The sequence below is a fragment of the Saccopteryx leptura genome, chromosome 11 (assembly GCF_036850995.1).
Source record: "Saccopteryx leptura isolate mSacLep1 chromosome 11, mSacLep1_pri_phased_curated, whole genome shotgun sequence".
NCBI classification, from domain to species: Eukaryota; Metazoa; Chordata; class Mammalia; order Chiroptera; family Emballonuridae; genus Saccopteryx; species Saccopteryx leptura.
In genome coordinates this window covers 34,478,339-34,503,140 of record NC_089513.1, presented here as the reverse complement: position 1 = coordinate 34,503,140, position 24,802 = coordinate 34,478,339, and the positions used below count along the sequence as shown (strand labels likewise).

Below are 24,802 nucleotides of genomic sequence, written 5' to 3'. Positions count from 1 at the left end.
CAATACCAGAGAAAATTTTGAGTTTTACATCCATAACTGGCCATCTGAAATATTCAGACAAGTTTTAAAAATCTCCCAGAGTCACTTTAAATGATTTTTAATAGAACTCCTGTTATAGTGAAGCTTAGAATTTCACATATTGGTCATAAACATTTAGAACCATTGATTATAAAATTATCAGTTATATCCAACTAACCATAAAAGTCTGTATGTTTATGATTTCTGTCTCTTTCAAAGAGAAAAAAAAAAATCCAAAGTGATATGAGGGGCTTAAAATGTCAAATTGGGCCCTGGTTGGTTGGCTCAGCGGTAGAGCATCGGCCTGGCGTGCGGGGGACCTGGGTTCAATTCCTGGCCAGGGCACATAGGAGAAGCGCCCATTTGCTTCTCCAAACTCCCCCTCCTTCCTCTCTGTCTCTCTCTTCCCCTACCGCAGCCAAGGCTCCATTGGAGCAAAGATGGCCCGGGAGCTGGGGATGGCTCCTTGGCCTCTGCCCCAGGCGCTAGAGTGGCTCTGGTCGCGGCATAGCGATGCCCCTGGTGGGCGTGCCAGGTGGATCCCGGTCGGGCACATGCGGGAGTCTGTCTGACTGTCTCTCCCCATTTCCAGCTTTAGAAAAATACAAAAAAAAAAAAGTCAAATGACTGTCTCTCCCCGTTTCCAGCTTCAGAAAAATACAAAAAAAAAAAAGTCAAATTTTACATCCTTCACAAAATTACACTGTAGGGGAAATCAAACATTTTACTTAATCTAAACAACACTGCCTTATTTTAAACTCTGTATTTGTATTGAAAATTTTTACCAATATTTTAGATATTTAAATACTATTTAAATTTTTGAGACAAAAAATATATTCATAAAACCTTCTATTTTCCAATCTAAAAAATAAGAAAAAATTAACTTCATGCTAGGAATCTCCTTTTTGTTGTGAAATACTTGTTGATGTGGAGTACTAATTCTGAGTACTATTTCCCACAACTGTGACCTACTTTCATCTGGAAAGAATATGCACGTTTGAATTTAAAATCAATTTGTGGTTTTCTATAAATATGCTATTCAAAAGTAGAAATCATCTTGAAAACATAGCCAATATTTGTCAAACAATATGCCAAATGTAAAAAATTCTAAGAACAAATACATCCTTCCCATGTTTTAAAAAGCAGCTTCATGTAAAAGATGATGTAATTTAGAAAATTATTCCTGAATCCATTCATTCAAAAGTATTTATTTAATCCTATAATGTGCCATGTTCTGGTAAGTATTATGGTTCCTGGGAATTATATATAGACTCTAACTTGAAAGACCTTTTAATCTTGTAAGAGAGAAAGAGACATAAAGAAACAAACTACAGTGTGGTCAGTAAAATGTCGTGAGATTTCAAAGGAAGACAGCAATCCTATGCTTTTGAGGGCAAAGATGGTTTTGTGGGAAGAAATGGAAGTTAAACAGAGATAAGAAAGAAATTGCATGGGTTAAGGCCTAGAGCTAAATGAGCGAATCAAAGCTAGAGCTGAATATATGAAGGGACATGAAGCTTAAGAGTAAATATTATTTTATAAAAGGAATTTCAAATTATGCCAAGGAGTATGAATTAATCATGTGGTAAGAGATTCAAAGAAGGGTTTTAAATAAATTACTGGCAATAGTATATATATTTTTAAATTATATTTCTTGGGGTGACATTGGTTAGTAAAATTATATAGGTCTCAAGATGATGTATCTCTATGATACATCATCTGTATATATGGGTGTTTACCACCCAAAGTCAAATCTCTTTCCATCATCATATATTTTTGACAACTTTTACTATTTTACTACCTCTCTCCAATTCCTCTTTTCCTTTGGTAAACACTATCCTGTTGTTATTTGTGCCTATACGTTTTTGCCTGTCTGTCTTGTTTGTTCATTTCTTGCTTTCAGTTTTATATCCCACATAAGTGAAATCATGTGGTTCAGGACATTTTTTTGTCAGACTTATTTTACTTAGCATGATATTCTGAAAACCGATCCTTGTCGTTGCAAAGGGCAGTATTTCATCTTTTCTTATGATTGAGTAGTATTCCAGTGTATATATGTGCCACCTCTTTATCCAATCAAAATATTTACAAATAGAGGGCATATGGCCTGTTTTATAGAGGACGGATGGAAGGAGGAAATGACTAGTGAAGAGGATCCAGTGAAAGTGCTCATACAGTAATCCAGGCAAACATGAGAGTGGCCTGAATGAAGTAGAACCAGGTGTGGTAGACCTAAAATCACGTGCCCTCACAAATTTCAGAACTTGATGCATCAGTGAAATCTAGGTGCCTTTCATTCCTTCTCTTTTTGAATGAGAGCTTTTTTTGATGAAGATTCTGCTCCTGCTTCACTTTGTATGTTAAGTGTGTATCTTGTCATATAAATTCACAGGTCTCTGGGTCAAAAGAAGCTGCATCCAAGGAATATTATCTGTATCATATCTGTTATAAAACATGAATGTAAGCAATGGCTGGAGAGCTTGGTTAGTTGGAAGATCGTCTCAAAGCATAGAGGTTGCCTGTTCAATCCCCAGTCAGGGAACATATAGGAACAACTCCGTGTTCCTGTCTCTCTGATTCTCTTTCTCCCTGCCATTCTCACAGAAAACTTAAAAAGAACATGTATGTGACTACAAGCCTCTGCACAATACCATAATGGAAGAAAATTGGGGAGGAGTTGGTGATTATAGTTTACATTTAGATGGGTTGTTAATCATGCTGCCAATGGACTGATAGATTGCTACATAAATCGTCCACAAAGAAACATGTCTCCTGGCATCCACATTTTGTCTCATATTCTGCTGTATTAACAGGGGGGTTGATTATGTGCTTTGCTCTGGCTGGTGGGACTTTAGCAAACATAACACAAGGAAAGCTTTCTTAAGCGCTTGCCCATTGAGATTTGTCCTCTTACAACACTCTCTCGCCCACTAGACATGTGAGTGAGGCCATCTTTATCACTGCCGTATTCCCAGTTGAGTTAGCAGATGTGTGCATCTACATCATAGGCCTCAGGCAAGAACCAACTAAATTTCCCAGCTGAGCCCAGAATAAATTGCCCAATTGTAACCAAATAAATGTTTGCTGTAGCCACAAAATTTTAGTGTGTGTGTGTTTGTATATATGTGAATAGCAACAGAAAACAGAAAAAAAAAACAAGGGTTACTTTTATGAAGGTATGTATACTCATTAGAATAATGGAAACTAAATGCAGGTTGCAATGAATACCTTTAGTTAATTGAGAAGTAAGAAAGCAACAATACTAAATTTAAACAACTCTTCAGATATTAAGTGGAATGGTAAGAGAAACCAAAAAAATAAAAAGGTCTATTTAAAGGTATGTATGGGATAAAAAAAATTTCTTGAAAACAGGAAAACCACAAATATTTTAAATGTGAGTAAGGAAAAAGGTAATTGGATGATAAGATGGTGAGAAGAACACCTGATGAAAACAAGATGGAATACAGGCAAAGGCAGCAGCCATTGTGTGTGGGGAGGAAATCTTCTGTGAAAGGACAAAAGAAACAAAGTCTGTGGAATTCAAGAATGTTCATACATGGGATAACAGGAGTTTGAGGTATTTCCATTATTATATCTCCCACATTGGGGGGGAAGTAATAAATAAATGAGTAGTAAGGTGGAGGATTTGGAGACCTGAACAAAGGAAAGGGCTGGAGTAGTAGAAAATAATTCTAGAGAAAGTTCTGGTTGACAAACAGAATAACTTCAGAACACTATTAAAGGTCCCATTAAGGTTGGAGACCACAAGGGTACACTATCTCAAATTTTAATTTCTGCAGAATGTTCTTTAGCTCTATTCAGCAGGCTGAGTGGAAGAGGGGAGATTGCAGCCCATTAGAGGGCTCTCTTCAGGGCTGGCACTTTTTTCATACTAGAAGAATGACAGCATAGAGAAGTAAAGAACCAAACATACCAGCTTAAGAGATGAATTGATTATGCAAGAAAGTGGAAGAATATGGAAATGATAGAAAGAAAAACAGTGGACATGTCAGGATTTGAAGAGTCCTTAAGTTTCAAATGAAATATGACTGATAACAGAATGAAAGAACTCAAAGTACCAGAAATTTGGTCAAGAGGGTCAGATGATTAAATATTAGCTTTCAAAATTAAAAACAAATATGAAATGGTATAATCAAAGCAAAGTTTTCCAATTATAATTATAAGCATTTTAACATTCATGTGTTTTGTTCTTCCTAGCTGACATACTGACAGGGAGCAATGACATAGCAGAATGACAAATAGGATGTTCTCAGATCTCAGACACACCTGGTCAGGATGCCGGCTTTGCCATTGTCTGTGTGATCTTGGGAAAGTCAACCTCTGGAATCATTTTCCTCATATACAATTGAGGATAATGGTAGTTTCTATATCACAAGGCTTCGATAAGGAGTCAAAAAATCATGCATATTAGTCTTATGATATATAATAAGCACTTAATAAACTTTAAGGAATGACATCAGAGAAATGGCACCGTAAGGAGTGATACCGATAAATCTCAAAAATTCAACCGGAGACAGAAAAATCTATCCTTGGAGCCTCCAGAAGTTCCACACTAAACAAGAAGGTATGATAGAGTGAAAAATTGACTAAATATATAATCAACCCCAAAGGAAATAAGGAGAAAGAAACACTCCACCTTCCTCACTAACCTAAATAAGGGCTGCTTTCACTGGGAACTGAGAGTATAGGAACTAAGGCAGGCACAGGGTGTGAATAGAACCAGCCTGCAGCACAAACATCCGAACCAGGCTGTGGCATGGACATCCAAGCCGAGGAAAAAGTGTGCTTGTGGCAACCCAGTCAACACAAGCTAACGCTCACACCAAACCCAGACAAAGAAAGACAAGTAGGACAGCCATCCGCCCCAATCTCCTGGTCTCCTGGTCTCCCCAATCTCTCACGCACATAGTGGGTGAGAGATTCCTCCTAGAGCCCTGGCAATAGCATTGCACCCATGTTACTGGACAGAGGGGCAGAGTCAGAGGCCTTTCTGTGGGCCGAAAGCAGAATCCCAGGGTTGCCCCTGCACTCCGAAAAACAGCACATGGAGAGGGAGCGGGAGCAAAATTCCCTACGCTGGAACTTTTCTGTGCGGGCGGGGCGCCTCACCGGGACTGAGAGGCAGCCAGCCTGATCTCCTGGTCTGCGAGCACGGAGAGTGGGCGAGAGATTCCCCTGGGAGTGGGCGACCATGTTCCCGGACAGAGGGGCAGAGTCAGAGGCCTTTCTATGGGCCAAAACCAGAGTCTTGAGGACACCCCTGCGCCCCAAAAAGCAGTGCGCAGGGAGTAAGTGGGAACAAAATTCCCTACGCTTGAACTTTTCCATGCAGTCAGGGCACCTCACCAGGAGTGAGAGGCGGCTGGCCGGATATCCTGGTTGGCGAGCGCAGATAGTGGGCGAGAGATTCTCCCGGAGGTGGGTGCCCATGTTCCCAGACAAAGGGGCAGAGTCAGAGGTCTTTGTGTGGGCCGAAGCCCCACCTGATTATACTAGCAGCTCTGACTGATTGAGCTTACACAGAGCCCAATGCTGAGTGGAAATAGAGTTTGCACTCCAGGCAGAGGCAGCAGCAATCCCATAGCTGGATCATCAGGCTACTAATTAAGGAAGGAAAGACTAGGACAGAGGCTCCGGGAACACAGAGTCTCTCATTGGCGGAGCCTGCAAATGCTAATGAGCCTCGACTGCCAACCAGACTGAAGCCCAATATATGACATCACCATACAGACTTATCAACTGCAAATCTCTAACTAAGCGTGCCACAGGGGCAGAACCTGGGGTACAGAGTCACCGAGCAGGAAGAGGGAGAGAAAAGAAAAAGCAAGAAGATAACCTCTCAAAATCAAGAATAATCCACAGACTTTATAACCTATCCCATTCTATTATATTTGTTCCTTTGTTTCTCTTATCTTCTTGCCCTGATTATTTTCTTCCTCTTCCAATTTGGTCGTGTAATTCTCTGCTGGTCTTACTCTCTCCTCTCCTTGAACTACACTACCCATAAGTGTTACATCTCCCATTATCTTTTCTTTCTTCTTCCTTTCAATCTAAGAGGGTTGCACTCCAAAACCCTTAACACACTCTCTCTCTCTCTCCTTTTATTCTTTTTTCTTCTTTTTGTGTTTTCCTCTTTCTTTCTTTTTTCCTCCCCCTATATTACTTTCTTCTTTTCTCTTTTACTTTTCCTCTCATTCAATCCTCAATCACGAACACATTATTTTATCTGGGACTCAAATTTTTCTTTGTGGTGCTTTGGAGGTTTTTTACTTTGCTTTCTTAACTCACTAGCAGTGCTCCCAACCCTGGCTTTCCATTTTATCTAGTTCTTGCTCCACTAAATACAATAGTAATTTTTAAATTTTTTCCCCTTTTCCCTGTTTCCCTCTTATTCCTCTCATCATATCTCCTAGTCAACCATCACCTAAAAGCAAATAATTTTATTCTTGACCCAAATTTTTTCCTTTTTTGCATTTTGTGGGTCAATACCCCCTTTTTTGCCCCTTTATTGCTTCTCCCTAACTCAGGACCTCCATTATAGGTAGTTTTTGTTCTATTTAGCACAATATACTTCACAGTTCACCACAAGATTTTCTCAAGAAGGAGGGAGAGGAGAAGAGAGGGAAAAAAGGGGGGGGGGAATAATAATTTTTTTAATCTTTTTTATTTTTTACTTTTATTTTTTTAACTTTTTATTCTTTATTAATTCTTATTAATACTATCAACAAAACCACCCTCAGATGCCATTAAATAAAAGGAAATTGAGTATCATGGATATAAAAGACAGAGAGGTAACACAGATAAATGAGGAAAAATCTATGGAGAAAAAATTTAATATATTGGAAACCTTGGAGCTAAATGACAGAGAATTTAAAATAGAAATCCTAAAAATACTCAGAGATATACAAGAAAACACAGAAAGGCAATTTAGGGAGCTCAGAAAACAACTCAATGAACACAAAGAATATATTACCAAGAAAATTGAAACTTATAAAAACAAATCAAACAGAGATGAAAAACTCAATTCACGAGCTGAAAAACGAGGTAACAAGCTTAGCTAATAGAACAGGCCAGATAGAAGGTAGGATTAGTGAAATAGAAAACAAGCAATTTGAGGCACAACAGAGAGAAGAAGAAAGAGACTCAAAAACTAAAAAAAAATGAGAAAGCCCTACAGGAATTGTCTGACTCCATCAAAAAGAATAACATAAGACTAATACATATATCAGAGGGTGCAGAGAGATAAAACAGAATGGAGAACATATTCAAACAAATAATAGATGAGAACTTCCCAAGCTTGTGGAAAGAACTAAAGCCTCAAATTCAAGAAGCAAACAGAACTCTGAGTTTTCTTAATCCCAACAAACCTACCCCAAGGCACATCATAATGAAATTGACATAAACCAATGACAAAGGAAAAATTCTCAAGGCAGCCAGGGAAAAGAAGAATACAACATATAAAGGAAGGCCCATTAGATTATCATCAGATTTCTCAACAGAAATTCTACAAGCTAGAAGAGAGTGAACCCCAATATTTAAAGTGCTGAAAGAGAGGTACTTTCAGCCAAGAATACTATACCCATCAAAGCTATCCTTCAAATATGAAGGAGAAATAAAAACATTCACAGATACAGAAAAGATGAGGGAATTTATCATCAGAAAACCCTCATTCCAGGAATTACTAAAGGCGGTTTTCCAACCAGATAAAAAGAACAAAACAAAACAAAACCACAAGTAAAAGCTCCACCAAGAACACAATAAAACCAAATTTAAACTGTGAGAACAAAAAAAAAAAAAAGGAGGGGGCAGAGGATGGAGATTAACAGTAGCAAAGGATGATGGAGTGCAAAAGTACTCACAAGACAGTGCACTACAATGAACAGGGTAGAAACACTTTTCATTACTTAATGGTAACCACCATTGAAAAAACTACAACAGAAACACATGATTTAAAAAAGATAGCAATGGAGGAAAGATGTATGGAATACAACCAAACAAAAACAAAAGATAGAAAAACGAAAGAGAAGAATCAAACAAGACACAAAATTAACAGAAAGCAATGTATAAAATGGCAATAGGGAACTCACAAGTGTCAATAATTACACTAAATGTAAATGGATTAAACTCACCAATAAAAAGGCACAGAGTAGCAGAATGGATTAAAAAAGAAAATCTAACTGTATCCTGCCTACAAGAAACTCATCTAAGCAACAAGGATAAAAACAAATTCAAAGTGAAAGGCTGGAAAACAATACTCCAAGCAAATAACATCCAAAAAAAAGCAGGCGTAGCAATACTCATATCTGATAATGCTGAGTATAAGACAGCAAAAGTACTCAAAGACAAATATGGTCATTTCATAATGATTAAGGGGACACTGAATCAAGAAGACATAACAATTCTTAATATATATGCACCAAACCAAGGAGCACTAAAATATATAAGACAGCTACTTACTGACCTTAAAACAAAAACTGACAAAAATACAATCATACTTGGAGACCTCAATACACCGCTGATGGGTCTAGATCGGTCATCCAAACAGAGAATCAATAAAGATATATTGTCCTTAAACAAAACACTAGAGCACCTGGATATGATAGACATCTATAGGACATTTCATCCCAAAGCAACAGAGTATACATTTTTCTCCAGTGTATATGGATCATTCTCAAGAATTGACCATATGTTGGGCCACAAAAACAATATCAGCAAATTCAGAAAAATCGAAGTTGTACCAAGCATATTTTCTGATCATAAAGCCTTGAAACTAGAAATCAACTGCAAAAAATAGGAAAAAAATCCCACAAAAATGTGGAAATTAAACAACATACTTTTAAAAAATGAATGGGTCAAAGAAGTAATAAGTGCAGAGATCAAAAGATATGTACAGACAAATGAAAATGACAATATGACATATCAGAATCTATGGGATGCAGCAAAAGCAGTGATAAGAGGGAAGTTCATATCACTTCAGGCCTATATGAACAAACAAGAGAGATCCCAAGTAAGCCACTTAACTTCACACCTTAAAGAACTGAAAAGAGAAGAACAAAGAGAACCCAAAACCAGCCGAAGAAAGGAGATAATAAAAATCAGAGCAGAAATAAATGAAACAGAGAACAAAAAAACTATAGAAAAAATTAACAGAACAAGGAGCTGGTTCTTTGAAAAGATCAACAAAATTGACAAACCCATGGCAAGACTTACCAAGGAAAAAAGAGAAAGAACTCATATAAACAAAATCCAAAATGAAAGAGGAGAAATCACCACGGACATCATAGATATACAAAGAATTATTGTAGAATACTATAAAAAATGTTATGCCACTAAATTCAACAATCTAGAAGAAATGGATAAATTCCTAGAACAATACAACCTTCCTAGACTGAGTCAAGAAGAAGCAGAAAGCCTAAACAGACCAATTAGTAGGGAAGAAATAGAAAAAACTATTAAAAACCTCCCCAAAAATAGCCTGACCAGGAGGTGATGCAGAGGATAAGGCGTCGGACTGGGATGTGGAAGACTCAGGTTCGAGACCCCGAGGTCAGCAGCTTGAGCACGGGCTCATCTGGTTTGAGCAATAGCCCATCAGCGTGAACCCAACGTCACTAGCTCCAGCAAGGGGTTACTTAGTCTGCTGAAGGCCCGCGGTCAAGGCACATATGAAAAAGCAATCAATGAAAAACTAAGGTGTTGCAATGCGCAATGAAAAACTAATGATTGATGCTTCTCATCTCTCTCCGTTCCTGTCTGTCTGTCCCTGTCTATCCCTCTCTCTGACTCACTCTCTGTCTCTGTAAAAAATAAAATAAAATAAAAATAAAAACCTCCCCAAAAATAAAAGTCCAGGCCCAGACGGTTATACTAGCGAATTGTATCAAACATTCCAAAAAGACTTGGTTCCTATTCTACTCAAAGTCTTCCAAAAAATTGAAGAAGAAGCAATACTTCTAAACAGATTTTATGAGGCAAACATAACCCTCATACCAAAACCGGGCAAGGACAGCACAAAAAATGAAAACTACAGACCAATACCTCTAGTGAATACAGATGCTAAAATACTAAACAAAATACTAGCAAATCAAATACAACAACATATTAAAAAAATAATACATCATTATCAAGTGGGATTCATCCCAGAATCTCAAGGATGGTTCAGCATATATAAAACAGTTAAAGTAATACACCATATCAACAAAACAAAGAACAAAAACCACATGATCTTATCAATAGATGCAGAAAAGGCATTCAATAAAATACAACATAATTTTATGTTTAAGACTCTCAACAAAATGGGTAAAGAAGGAAAATATCTCAACATGATAAAGGCCATATATGATAAACCATCAGCTAACATCATATTAAATGGCACAAAACTGAAGGCTTTCCCCCTTAAATCAGGAACAAGACAGGGTTGTCCACTCTCTCCACTCTTATTTAATGTGGTGCTAGATATTATAGCCAGAGCAGTCAGACAAGACAAAGAAATAAAAGGCATCCATATCGGAAAAGAAGAAGTAAAGGTATCACTTTTTGCAGATGATATGATCCTATCCATTGAAAACCCCAAAGAATCTACAAGAAGACTACTAGAAACAATAAGCCAAACCAGTAAGGTCGCAGGATACAAAATTAACATACAGAAGTCAATAGCCTTTCTATATGCCAACAATGAAACATTTGAGAACGAACTCAAAAAAATAATCTCCTTCAAGATTGCAACAAAAAAATAAAATACCTAGGAATAAACATAACAAAGAATGTAAAGGACTTATATAATGAAAACTACAAATCATTGTTAAGGGAAATCGAAAAAGATACAATGAGATGGAAGAATATTTCTTGCTCTTTGATAGGAAGAATAAATATAATCAACATGGCCATATTACCCAAAGCAATATACAATTTTAATGCTATTCCCATCAAAATTCCAATGACATTTTTTAAAGAAATGGAACAAAAAAATCATCAGATTTATATGGAACTATAAAAAAACCCAAATAGCCAAAGCAATCCTAAAGAAAAAGAACGAAGCTGGGGGCATTACAATACCTGACTTCAAACTATAATATATTATAGAGCCTCGACGATCAAATAGCATGGTATTGGTAGAAAAATAGACATTCAGACCAATGGAACGGAATAGAAAGTCCAGAAATAAAACCACATATATAGTCAAATAATTTTTGATAAAGGGGCCAACAACACACAATGGAGAAAAGAAAGCCTCTTCAATAAATGGTGCTGGGAAAACTGGAAAGCCAAATGCAAAAGAATGAAACTGGACGACAGTTTGTCCCCTTGTACTAAAATTAATTTAAAATGGATCAAAGACCTAAATATAAGACCTGAAACAATAAAGTACATAGAAGAAGACATAGGTTCTAAACTCATGGACCTGGGTTTTAAAGAGCATTTTATGAATTTGACACCAAAGGCAAGGGAAGTGAAGGCAAAAATAAATGAATGGGACCACATCAGACTAAGAAGTTTTTGCTCAGCAAGAGAAACTGACAACAAAATAAATAGACAGCCAACTAAATGGGAAATGATATTTTCAAATAACAGCTCAGATAAGGGCCGAAGAACTGATAGAACTCAAAAACAAGCAAACAAGCAATCCAATTAAAAAATGGGAAGAGGACATGAACAGACACTTCTCCCAGGAAGAAATACAAATGGCCAACAGATATATGAAAAGATGCTCATCTTCATTAGCTATTAGAGAAATGCAAATCAGAACTGCAATGAGATACCACCTCACACCTGTTAGATTAGCTATTATTAACAAAACAGGTAATAGCAAATGTTGGAGAGGCTGTGGAGAAAAAGGAACCCTCATTCATTGTTGGTGGGAATGTAAAGTAGTACAACCATTATGGAAGAAAGTATGGTGGTTCCTCAAAAAACTGAAAATAGAACTACCTTATGACCCAGCAATCCCTCTACTGGGTATATACCCCAAAAACTCAGAAACATTAATACGTCAAGACACATGCAGCCCCATGTTCATTGCAGCATTGTTCACAGTGGCCAAGACATGGAAACAACCAGAAAGCCCTTCAATAGACGACTGGATAAAGAAGATGTGTCACATATACACTATGGAATACTACTCAGTCCTAAGAAATGATGACATCGGATCATTTACAACAAAATGTTGGGATCTTGATAACATTATACGAAGTGAAATAAGTAAATCAGAAAAAACCAAGAACTGCATTATTCCATACATAGGTAGACATAAAAACGAGACTAAGGGACATTGATAAGAGTGTGGTGGTTACGGGGGGGGGGGGGGGGGAGGGGGGAGGAGGAGGGGGAGGGGCACAAAGAAAACTAGATAGAAGGTGATGGAGGACAATCTGACTTTGGGTGATGAGTATGCAACATCATTGATTGACAAGATAACCTGGACATGTTTTCTTTGAACATATGTATCCTGATTTATTGATGTCACCCTAGTAAAATTAATAAAAAATAATAATAATAATAAACTTTAGCTTTATTATCATTGGTATTGATGACGTTATTTTTATATAACATAACCTTTGTATTTTTTTTTTTTTTTTCATTTTTCTGAAGCTGGAAACAGGGAGAGACAGTCAGACAGACTCCTGCATGCGCCCGACCGGGATCCACCCGGCACGCCCACCAGGGGGCGACGCTCTGCCCACCAGGGGGCGATGCTCTGCCCATCCTGGGCGTCGCCATGTTGCGACCAGAGCCACTCTAGCGCCTGAGGCAGAGGCCACAGAGCCATCCCCAGCGCCCGGGCCATCTTTGCTCCAATGGAGCCTTGGCTGCGGAAGGGGAAGAGAGAGACAGAGAGGAAAGCGCAGCGGAGGGGTGGAGAAGCAAATGGGCGCTTCTCCTGTGTGGCCTGGCCGGGAATCGAACCCGGGTCCTCCGCACGCTAGGCCGATGCTCTACCGCTGAGCCAACCGGCCAGGGCCATAACCTTTGTATTTTAAAGAATGATTTCTAAATACAGATAGTCCCCAACTTAGGATGGTTCGACTTACTATATTTCGACTTGGTGGTGCAAAGGCAATATGCATTCAGTAGAAACTGTACTTCCACTTTTTAATTTAAATCTTTTCCTGGACTAGAAATATATGCCAACACACTCTTTCATGAGCTAAAGCTCCCTGTCAGCTACACAGTCACAAATGTACACAACCCACACTACAGCAGCGATTTTCAACCTTTACAATCTCATGGGACATGTAAACTAATGACTAAAATTCTGTGGCACATCGAAAATATATTTTTGTCAGTTTGAAAAAATTAGTATAATTTTTATTCATTCACATCAGATAGTTATCACTGTTGGCTATGTCTTCTTTTACTATAACAATCTAACGGAAAGCAAGTCAGTACCCTTGACTAAATAGTCAGGTATTAGCATGTTTTAAAAATTCTTGTGGCATTCAGGTTGCAAATTGTTGCTCTACAGTGAATTCAAGTGCTAGAAAATTTTGCCCAACTGTAGTCTAATATAAGTGTTCTGAGCATGTTTAAGGCAGGCTAGGTAAAGCTATGATGTGCAATAGGTTAGGCATAATAAATGCATTTATTGGAGCCCTGGCCGGTTGGCTCAGCGGTAGAGCGTCGGCCTAGCGTGCGGAGGACCCGGGTTCGATTCCGGCCAGGGCACACAGGAGAAGCGCCCATTTGCTTCTCCACCCCTCTGCCGCGCTTTCCTCTCTGTCTCTCTCTTCCCCTCCCGCAGCCAAGGCTCCATTGGAGCAAAGATGGCCCGGGCGCTGGGGATGGCTCTGTGGCCTCTGCCTCAGGCGCTAGAGTGGCTCTGGTCGCAACATGGCGACGCCCAGGATGGGCAGAGCATCGCCCCCTGGTGGACAGAGCGTCGCCCCTGGTGGGCGTGCCGGGTGGATCCCGGTCAGGCGCATGCGGGAGTCTGTCTGACTGTCTCTCCCTGTTTCCAGCTTCAGAAAACTGAAAAAAAATAAATAAATAAATGAAAAAAAATAAATAAATAAATGCATTTATTGAAACATAACCCCATCATAATTCAAGGAACATCTATGCTTTCGTTCTATGCTGTTCTTTTAAATTGTGGTCACATCTTAATGATTTAATTGATTAAATGAAGAGAAAATCTTCAGTTCAGTAGTGATCATTCCAAATTAAATGAAACTATCTCTAGTCTAGTAAAATAAGATGGCAGAAAAATAAAATAAAACCTTAATTTGTATAGGAAGTTATCCAGGCAATTATTTGCATCATTTTGCAATGTTTCCTCATTCTTTGAAAAAAGAGAAAATGTTCATAGCAACTACTCTGAATAATCTTCTTTTCAAGACCCAGAATTGATATTAAACTGCTAGGAGTGGATGGAAAAGCTTATGGCAGATGCATTTCTGGCAGGGGTCCCCAAACTTTTTACACAGAGGGCCAGTTCACTGTCCCTCAGACCGTTGGAGAGCCACCACATACAGTGCTCCTCTCACTGACCACCAATGAAGGAGGTGGCCCTTCCGGAAGTGTGGTGGGGGCTGGATAAATGGCCTCAGGGGGCTGCATGCGGCCCGCGGGCCATAGTTTGGGGACGTCTGCTCTACAGTATTTATTCTGACACAAAGGAAACCACTGTGACATAATGAGCAAACAAACTGTAATGGTTGATCCAAAAAAAGATTAATCTTTCACTCATCTAATGCATTCCATACCCAAAGAAGGTGATAGTTTTCTAATTACTTATAGATCTTTATCTATCAGGAGATTAAAATTGTGTTGATTAAAATCAAGCAAGCATTATCCCAAAAGGAAACTCCACAGCCATCAGCAGTCACCCCCAGGCCTAGGAAACCATCAACTTGTTTTCTGGCCTATTTGGGACATTTCATATCAATGGCATCATATATATAACGGGTATTGTTCTGCGATTATGGTAATGGTTACACAACTCAGAAAATAGACTAAAAGCCACTGAATTGTACATTTAAATGGCAAACATTATGGTATATAAATTATCTCAAAGCAGTGTTTAAAAATCAAGAAGTTTTTTATAAAGTGACACAGTGGACAATTTAGACAAAAGTGAAACTGGAATAAATTAAAAGATGAGAGAAATGTGCTTGGCCTAGCAAGGGCATCACTTCTCCCTGTCCTTGACCTCACCATGTCCCATCAAAACTGCACTCATCGAGGCCCCAAGAAAACACCTAACTTCACCAGAGGAAAGCATCCTTGTGGATTGAACAAAGTAAAAGTCAAGTTCCTTCTAGAAATATTAAGTCAAATATAGATAACTAAATGTCTCATCAATAGTTGTAGTGACCTAAACCAAAAATACAGCATAAGAAACTTAAGTAAATATTATCTATTTATTAGTTCAACACTAGCAAATCTAACTACCCAATATGCAGTCAGTAATAAAAGAAAATATTTTTTTAATTTAGAAAATAGGAAGTATACAGTAGGTCTTGAAATTTAAAAAAGATTAAAATATTTATTTCACAATAAATTTGATAGACTTTATATGTACCAGTATATCATATTTATTTACTTAAAAACACATGGTTCTCATTATTATAATTTTTGTCTAGATATATGTTTATCCGATATTATTTTGTGTGTTTCATGTTGTCAAAATGCCAACTAAGCCTCTACGCTAATGAAAATAAAGCTTTCTTATGCCCTTTAGGGTCATAAAACAGGCTGAAATGGGTTTTGAAGTCAGATGGAACTCAGTTCAAATTCCAACTCTACTGCTTACTACATGTGCGACGACATATAAATTGCTTGATTTTTCTAAGTCTTAGAATTATCGCCAGGAAAGGAGGATTACTGTAAAGGACAAACACAAAAATATATATTAATTGAGTGCCTAAAAACAGCAGATGTTTGGTAAATGGTAGCTCTTATTATATTAGGTGGATAGGTGCCTCTGCTGTTTCCAGAAAAGAAAGGCTCTCTGCTTCAGATCCTCATTTATTTTTTTCATTCAACAGATATTTATTGAGTACCTACTATATATTAGGCTCTCAGGTAGGCAACAGAAGACAGCATTAACAAAGAAGTAACAGAAATAATACAATACTGATATAGGATGATATAAGAAGTATTACAACAATCGCTAATATATATTGAATGGATGCCATATACTGGCACTTGAACACAGTATCTCCATTCCCATCTAAGGTCGCAGAATGTGTGGCTATGAAGCCTGTGATTTTAACAAATGCACTATAATGCTTTTCTCGAGGGAAACAAAACCCTAGCGCAAGCATCACAAGTGGCCCCCCAAAACCTTTTAGAGCTATCCAGTAACAGTGGTGAAAGAAGAGAAGTGACATAGGTGTCTGGTAAACTTACTCTCTCATTCAGACACTCACATTGTGCATTAGATGCTCAGAAATACCATCTTAAAAAAGAAGTATGAGAGGTTTTTATCACCTCTAAATCATCCTTTGAAAATCATTGAAAGTTACAGTGATTTCAAGAATAAACTTCTTTCAGAATAATAAAGGCAAACTAACAGGTTAAAAAGATAAAGAAAGAATAATTATATTCTCTTTCAACAGACTATTAAGTACATAGTTCTTTAGAACAAAATAACTCATTAAAAAGGGCACACTGTCCTTTTATACACCAATTTCCTTATCTAATCATCTAATCAGTTTACTGTCCCCAAAAGAATGTAAATACTACTTAATTTACTAGACAAGTTGGCTTAGGGAAATTACTACCTAGCATGATTGCCCTTGGATAAAGAAGAAACAGGTAGGGAGAAAGTCTATTTAATGAGGTCGTTTCACCCTTCTGGAGTGAGACTATCAAAATGACGTCTATATTAGAAAATTATACAACTAAACAAAGATTCTATAAACTATTTCAACTATCATGAAAAAAAAAAAACTTCTTGAGTTGTATAAGTAACATACCCTATAGGCTATATAGTGCTTATAAAAACGTTAGCATTTTAAGTGTCACTTACCTGCTTCAAATGCTCCTGTATTTTTGACTCCACACCTTCAATGTGTGAAATCATTTTGTTGACACATGGTGCTGGAATATTTACTAAAGAACAGCTGTGACGTCGACATGGGTAGCCAAAGTAAATGCTTTTGGTCACCTCTAAAGATAAAGCAGACAGAAGAAGTTAGTTATTAGTTATATACTGTGTAGTAACCTTGATGTTCTGAATATGCAGAAATATTCAACTTTATTAAAACTATTACTCTTAAAGTTTTTTTAACAAGCAAGGTGATAAATATGTCACAATCACAGAATAAAACTTCTAAAACTTTAAAAACTAAAATAATTAGTAGTGACTAAAATGTAACAAATTAGCGACCTTAGAAGCAGGAAAAAACTTCAAAGTCAAAACGTTAAGTGTTCCATAGCATTATGCACTAACCATTAGAAGAAAAAAAGTAAAGGAAAAAGGCAGAAAACACATTAATCCATTTGTTTCTAAATAGATCTTGAATCATTTAAAAAATGACAATGACTTTAAAAAATATTTTAAATTCTCCTTTCAAAGAGATTCCTCATCTTCCAATGTAAATAAGATTCAACCACTCATGCATTGAAGGAATTCTTCCTTAAATCTAGCATAAGTTTCTTTTGCTGAAAAAAATAAAAGCAGGTCCCCTACATCCTCATAATAACCTCATTTTCCACCTTCCATTTCTGAAAATTGGAGTCTCTTACGAAGAATGATTGATTTTCTCACTACAGCATTCAAGTTGTACTCATCATAAAATCCACTCAGTCAGATGTGCCTCAATGATTCTAATCCTGGCATGTCCCGAATGAACTGAAGGTTGCAGAAGAACAGCAAAGTTGTCCATGAAACTCCACCAAAGTGCTTACTTGCAGTCCTTTACCTCTGAGGACTCTACTGGGCTGCATTATAGGTGCAGTCACTGATCTTAAATGCAAGACACAAAATAGGCTTGGTGCCTCAATAAGAACAGTGTGCTGATCTCATTTCAGCTGACCTTGAGAAACACACAGGTAAAGCTATTGCCTACTGACTGTGCCTTTTGTTTCAAAGCCAACCCACAGAGATGCTAAATATATTTTAGATATCTTCATTTAAACTGCAGTCTTTTAAATGAAGTCACATAATCTTCTCTAAAAAGACAACCTCTGAAAATGGCATATCTGATTCATTCATAAATGTTTTTACTTTATCTCATATATATATATATATAAATATAACTGTGTTTGTCTATATATACATACGTATATAGGGTGTGTGTGTGTGTGTGTGTGTGTGTGTGTGTGTGGTGCATGTGTATAGTAATAAATGCCAAACATGGAACTATGCTAAGTAATTTTGATGCCATGAATTATTTAACCCTCACAACAATCTTATGAAATGGGATTATTATCTTGATTTCATAAGTAGGAAACCAAGGCTTAGAGAAGTTATATAACATGTCCAATTCCACAGAACTGGTAGGTGAGAGAGCCGTCACTGTCACTTGAACTATATGTCCTTGGCCACAGAGTGTAAGCTATACTACAAGGTTGTTTTTTATATTTAAAAAATGTAGCAAAGAGAAGCAGTCCTAAAAACATATTCCAAGGCATCTCAAATGTTTCACATACCATTTGTTAAATTTTGAATGTTCCTTCAAGATATCAAAGCTGATATTCTGAAGAATTTTTATTTGCTTTGACCATACTGGACACATATACTTGCTATGATTCTTTGGCATGCGTTATATTCCATATTTCCTCTTTAGTTTATACACAACTAGATAAATATCTATTTTCATCTCTTTAATAGTCAAAGGACCAAAGTACATGCTGCTGAAAATTACATATTGATCTCCTATTTGAGTATCCTGATAAGGGCATGTTGCCGTTCCCTGTAGAAATAAGGTTTCTAATATATATTTAACAACTAGGCAGTTATCTTTATACTCAAAACATTTGCTTTGCTTCATTAAACATGGGGAAAACAAGGATAGTACTGACTCATTTAACATTTTTCTACATGTGCTACTCTCAACTTATTGTGTGAATACTAATTAATTTCTGTAGCATCCCTATGGCTCGGGATTAACATTGTGAACATGGTAAAGTGGGGAAAATAAAATACTATGAAGTTAAAGTTTGCACTAAAAGTCTGTGGTGTCAATCACAGCATAAGACAGAACCAGAATTCTGGAGTTATTACTGTCTTTATTCTAATGCATGCATGGTATAAGTTAAAATTTTGCTTTTTTTAAAAAAAAAATTTATCCACCTTAAAGAGACACCTAGATCACTGAACTAGGTGTTCCTGTTCATTCATTTTTTTACTTGACTGATAACTGTACTTCCTAAGCTAAAATTACTCAGTCTCTAACCTCAGATTTCTATTTAAAAAATTCATGGGTTGTCAGTGGTTATATAAAAATGTTTTCACCTAAAATTCCATGGTACACTGAGAATTAATGGTTTTAGTCACACATTAATTGATAGCGCTGCTTCTGGGAAAGTAGGTGCACAGTCAAGCTGTTTAAGAAGTAAGCTCGGCCTGACCTGTGGTGGCGCAGTGAATAAAGCGTCGACCTGGAAATGCTGAGGTCGCCGGTTCGAAACCCTGGGCTTGCCTGGTCAGGGCACATATGGGAGTTGATGCTTCCAGCTCCTCCCCCCTTCTCTTTCTCTGTCTCTCTCTCCTCTGTCTCTCTCCTCTCTAAAAATGAATAAATAAAATTTAAAAAAAAAAAATTAAAAAAAAAAAAAAAAAAAAAAAAGAAGCAAGCTCAAACAGGACTCTCATCCTCTCTCAACATCTGCCCAACTTCCACTTCCTGGCTCAGAATCAATGTATAAGAGGGAAGATCCTCCTGGATCTAGGCCACAGTAGACGTTAGTTAAGACTGCAACATGAAACTTCAATTTGAGAGAAAATATGGACTGGCTGATTATGTTGGCAAATAAAGTAAAAATACTATGTTCATGAACGGTCAACTCTCCTTGCTCAGTGAATTTAATTATTACGTAATTTATTCACCCAGCCATAATAATCTAACATGTAGCTGAAATTTCAGTATGGTTAAAACTAAAATCATATCAGTGAATACAGGAAATGTGTGGAGTGATATTGAATATAAATGGCATAAATGAACTTTCTGGAAAGATAGAAGATTCTATAGTGTAGATTTGTCAAAAGTCATTGATTGTACATTTAAAATGAGAGACCCATACTGTATTTAAATTTCATCTCAATAAATGTATTTCATAAAAAGATCACTAACCATACCCTAGTAACAGAATTTAATAACCTCCTATCATTCTCCATCTCTTTTAACTCATGATTCTACAGAACAGAACAGAAAATGCTTCCCTGAAATGCTCTTCATTACTAGCTTTCTCTCACTTTTTCATGGCCTATTTCTACACATTAACATGACTCTTGGTAAGAACTAATTTTTTCTCTTAGTCATCTCCTGGAAGTGCTTAACTGCCAACTAAACATCTTTAGATTTAACTTTACCCTGAAATCCTTGTCAAAATGTACAACTCTTCCAAAACATATCCTTCCTAGGACCTGGCCCTAGCGCTAAATGTAGAAAAGGGAGGTGAACCTGTGGGATTCTTTGGAGTCTGGGAGAATGAAAGTTAAAATTGGGAGGTACTCATTGAGAAGTTGATGTATCACAAACAAGGATAAAGAAATTCATGCACCAGTAAACTAACATGTCAAAGCCAGAAAAGCTACAGAGAAAAAGAAACACATTCTTATCATCAGACTCAGAGCTTGAAAAGATGAGGGAGACACAGAGAGAGCTCCAGGATGGGATTCTGAGCAGTGACAATAGTGCATGGCACAGAACAGATAATCAGGAACTATTTAGCAACTAAAGAAATAATAAGAGATTAAAGATAAATCAAGATAAAAATTTTTATTACAGTCTTGCCTCCAATCTACTTGGTATTAAACATTTGGACTTTTTTAAGGCCAAGAAACCAAAGATAGTCTTGAAAAGACAAAGCCAATATTTCTAAAACTAAACTCATCCTCATTACATCCAGACCCTTTCTTTCCTTTCTTCTCTGTTCCCATTATCAAAGTGTGTAACAGTTTCATCATTGTTGAATCCTCTTTTCATTCAAGATCCTATACTAATATATTATCAAATCTTATTCTTCCTGTCTTTCATAACCATTGATCCTTCATAAATCAAATCCTTTTTTACCTTAAGCCTGGAATATAATGATAAGGTAATCAATCTCCATAATTCCTCCTGCAGCCAAATAATTTTGCATAGCAGACTCATAATTCCAAGCAAAAAATTTGTTTATGTAACATCCCTACTTAAAATATATATAGGACCAGAGACTGAGAAACAAAATTCACACTCTTGAATCTGAAATTAAAAATGCTTCTTGACTGTACCTCAATCATTTTGACTGTACCTCAATCATTTTTAGCTTTCTTTTAACCTATCATCTTTACATTTCTAAATCTTCCTGATGCAGTAGTCAAAGTAATCTATTTTTTCCATATTTTGTACAACTTCATCAGTTATTTGACTCATTTTGTTGTCCTTGCTAAATACCCTTTTCATATACAAATGCATATATGAAATACTTTTCATATACAAATGCATCTTACAAGATTAAATTCAAATCTGTCCTTATCCATTAACAGTTCTCCTAATCCTTAGAGATCATAAATATTGATGTTACTCAAAACACTAAAGGTACTTCTTGCCCATACTATTCATTTGTCATGTACTACTTGGACACTGTGATTTAGAATAATATACAGTGTGTCCATAAAGTCATGGTGCACTTTTGACCAGTCACAGAAAAGCAACAAAAGACAACAGAAATGTGAAATCTGCACCAAATAAAAGGAAAACCCTCCCAGTTTCTGTAGGATGATGTGGCAGCATGTGCGCATGCACAGATGATGATGTAACACCATGTATACAGCGGAGCAGCCCACGACCATGCCAGTCAAGATGTGGACAGTACAGAGGTAAGTTCAGTGTGTTCTGTGGTTCGCTAAATTCAAATCCATGACCAAAGTGCAACGAGAATATCAGCACATTTATAATGAAGTGCCACCGCATAGGAATAACATTACTCTGTGGGATAAGCAGTTGAAGGAAACCGGCAGTTTGGTGGAGAAACCCCATTCTGGTAGGCCATCAGTCAGTGATGAGTCTGTAGAGGCTATACGGGATAGCTACCTAAGGAGCCCTAAAAAATCTGTGCATGAGCCCACATCGAACTGCACTGAATAGGTATGAAACTGGGAGAGTTTTCCTTTTATTTGGTGCAGATTTCACATTTCTATCGTCTTTTGTTGCTTTCCTGTGTCCGGTCAAAAATGCACCCTGACTTTACGGACACACTGTATATTTGGCCTTTGTCCTGTTTTTGACACAAAGCTCCTAAAACTCATGGAATTTGCTAAGTGAGAGACATAAAGGTGTCCTTCATTGTGTTATTGAAATGACTTTAGGGCCCCACTAAGGGTAGAGGCTGACTGCCAGGAGAACCCATCATGTGATGGGAAAATCAGACGTTATAAGTCACATCCCCAAACTGAGGAGGGGAGAAGGGCTGGAGGTTGAATCCATAACCAATGGCCAATGATTTAATAAATCATGCCTATGTAATGAAGCTTCTATAAAAACTCAAAAAGACAGGGTTCAGAGAGCTTCCAGGTTTTGAACATATAGAGATTTGGGAGAGCAGTGTGCACAGAGAAGGCATACAAGCTGTGTGCCCTTTCCTCATTCCCTGCCCTATGCATCTCTCCCATCTCCCTGTTCCTGAATTATATCCTTTTTATAATAAATGGTTAACCTAGTCAGTAAAATATTTCTTTGAGTTCTGTGAGCCACTCTACCAAATTATTCAAACTCAAGCAAAGGGGTAAAACCTCCAAACTATAGCATTGGTGAGAAGCACAGATGAAACCTGGGATTTCCACTGGTATTTGGAATAGAGGGAGGGGAAGTCTTGTAGGACTAAGCCCTTAACCTGAGGGATCTGATGCTATATCCAGGTAGAGAGTGTCAGAACTGAGTTGAATTATAGCACACCCTGCTAGTTTCCAAGAATTTCTTAGAAACCCCATGCCTTCACACACTGGAATCATGAACAGAAACTTTTAACTACCTTGTATTGTCTGTTACTCCACATTCTTTTCTATTGTTTCATAATAATTAGTGTATAGTTATATTGAATTTTGCCTGAAGATTGTATACTCCATTTTTAAAAATATATTTGTATCCTAGTAATGCCTGTTTCAGTGTTTTGAATCTTTTGGTTCATAAATCATTCATTTGACATTTTTAAAAATGTGTCCAAAATTACTTATGGCTTATAGCTAACTTTGGGCAATAAACTCTGAGCAAGCACATTAAAATTCTATTCAATATTTCTACTGGACAAAAATAGATAAAGAATTGAAATGGCAACTTATCCCAATTTTATTCTAGCAAACTAAAAATCTCCAGGGCAGAAATTTACCAAACAAGATTAAGTCAAAATAAAGTTTACATCAAGATTCTTCATCAAAATGACCTAAGAAACAAATATAAACCCCTGTACATCAAATGTACAGCTTTCATCATCTCTTTCCACCTCTTTCCACATATAATATCAGAAACACTTTCAAAGATATTTTAGGGATTCTCAATGAATAATTTTTAATTCTGTATTTCATGCTCCCAAAACATAAGGACATGCTAAAGTTTCTAGCACCTGCTAGTCTTGGCATGAGCAATAAAGAAAATGTTTATTTTTTAAAAATTCATACATTTGTAAAAATTCTTATGAACCAAATTGTAATTATCGATATATTATTAATAAAAATAAAATATCATATTAAAATTTTATCCTTAATATTAAATATCATTACTTTGTTAAATACATAATTGATATTTAGGGTTTATTTCTCAATAACAATATAATATTGACATCACAAGCTAATGAGTAAATATAAATATTTATATAGGTTACTATACTATTTACATTCAGTCCTTACCTTCAGTATTTGTCATTTTACTTTCATGAAATATCTCAACACCTTCTTTAGGGGCACTGAATACAACCAATGCTTCTGATGTGGCATTATCTTTTTAAAATAAAACAAATATTTCAGAAAGCAGTTAATATAAAATTTTAAAATAATTAAACTAATGTACAAAACTGGGTTGTAAAAGAGTCTGTGAAAAAGCAACACTAATACAAATATTAACCAAAACCTGAAGTAGAATATATATAAGTGTTTTCTCTGTGTTATTCAATTGGCTTAACTTTCACAAAAAGTTATTCAAAATAGCAGGCAATTATTATCAAAAAGAGAGACACCAATCAGAGTGATGTCATTAAAACAGTGTAGTAGGATATTGCTACTCAAATAACTATTATAATATAAATGAATGATTTAATTGTATCTAAAAAGAATAGCCAAATAATATTAATACATAAATACTGAAAATAAAACATATATATTCTTTTTTTGAGAAAATTATGTGAGCATATTATGAAGGGATCTAGAACTTATGCTAAACAGTTAATGCTTAACCTGAAAACTTACTATTTTAAATTATAGCTAAAATTAATTTTGAAAATTTGTGTATAATATACAATATTTTATTTAAAAAGCAATGCATTTTAACACAAAGAAAAATTTATAGAAAATGTATATGAAGAGATTTTAACTCACTATTATTTACAGTGACATATGCAACTCAGAATAACCAAATTACATATAGATCTGTTTAATATAATATGACAAATTTGATACATATATTAT

General features: G+C 36.5%; 1 protein-coding gene across 1 annotated transcript in view; it reads right to left on the bottom strand.

The window, feature by feature from the left end:
• The window catches only part of CCDC178 (coiled-coil domain containing 178), a 408,692-nt gene that overhangs the window by 369,118 nt on the left and 14,772 nt on the right, over positions 1-24,802 (bottom strand). Inside the window, exons 2-3 of the mRNA XM_066352292.1 lie at positions 24,029-24,118; positions 17,009-17,148 (exon numbers count right to left, since the gene is read on the bottom strand). Coding sequence (XP_066208389.1) covers positions 17,009-17,148; positions 24,029-24,118 — 230 coding nt within the window. The remainder of the gene's footprint in view (positions 1-17,008; positions 17,149-24,028; positions 24,119-24,802) is intronic.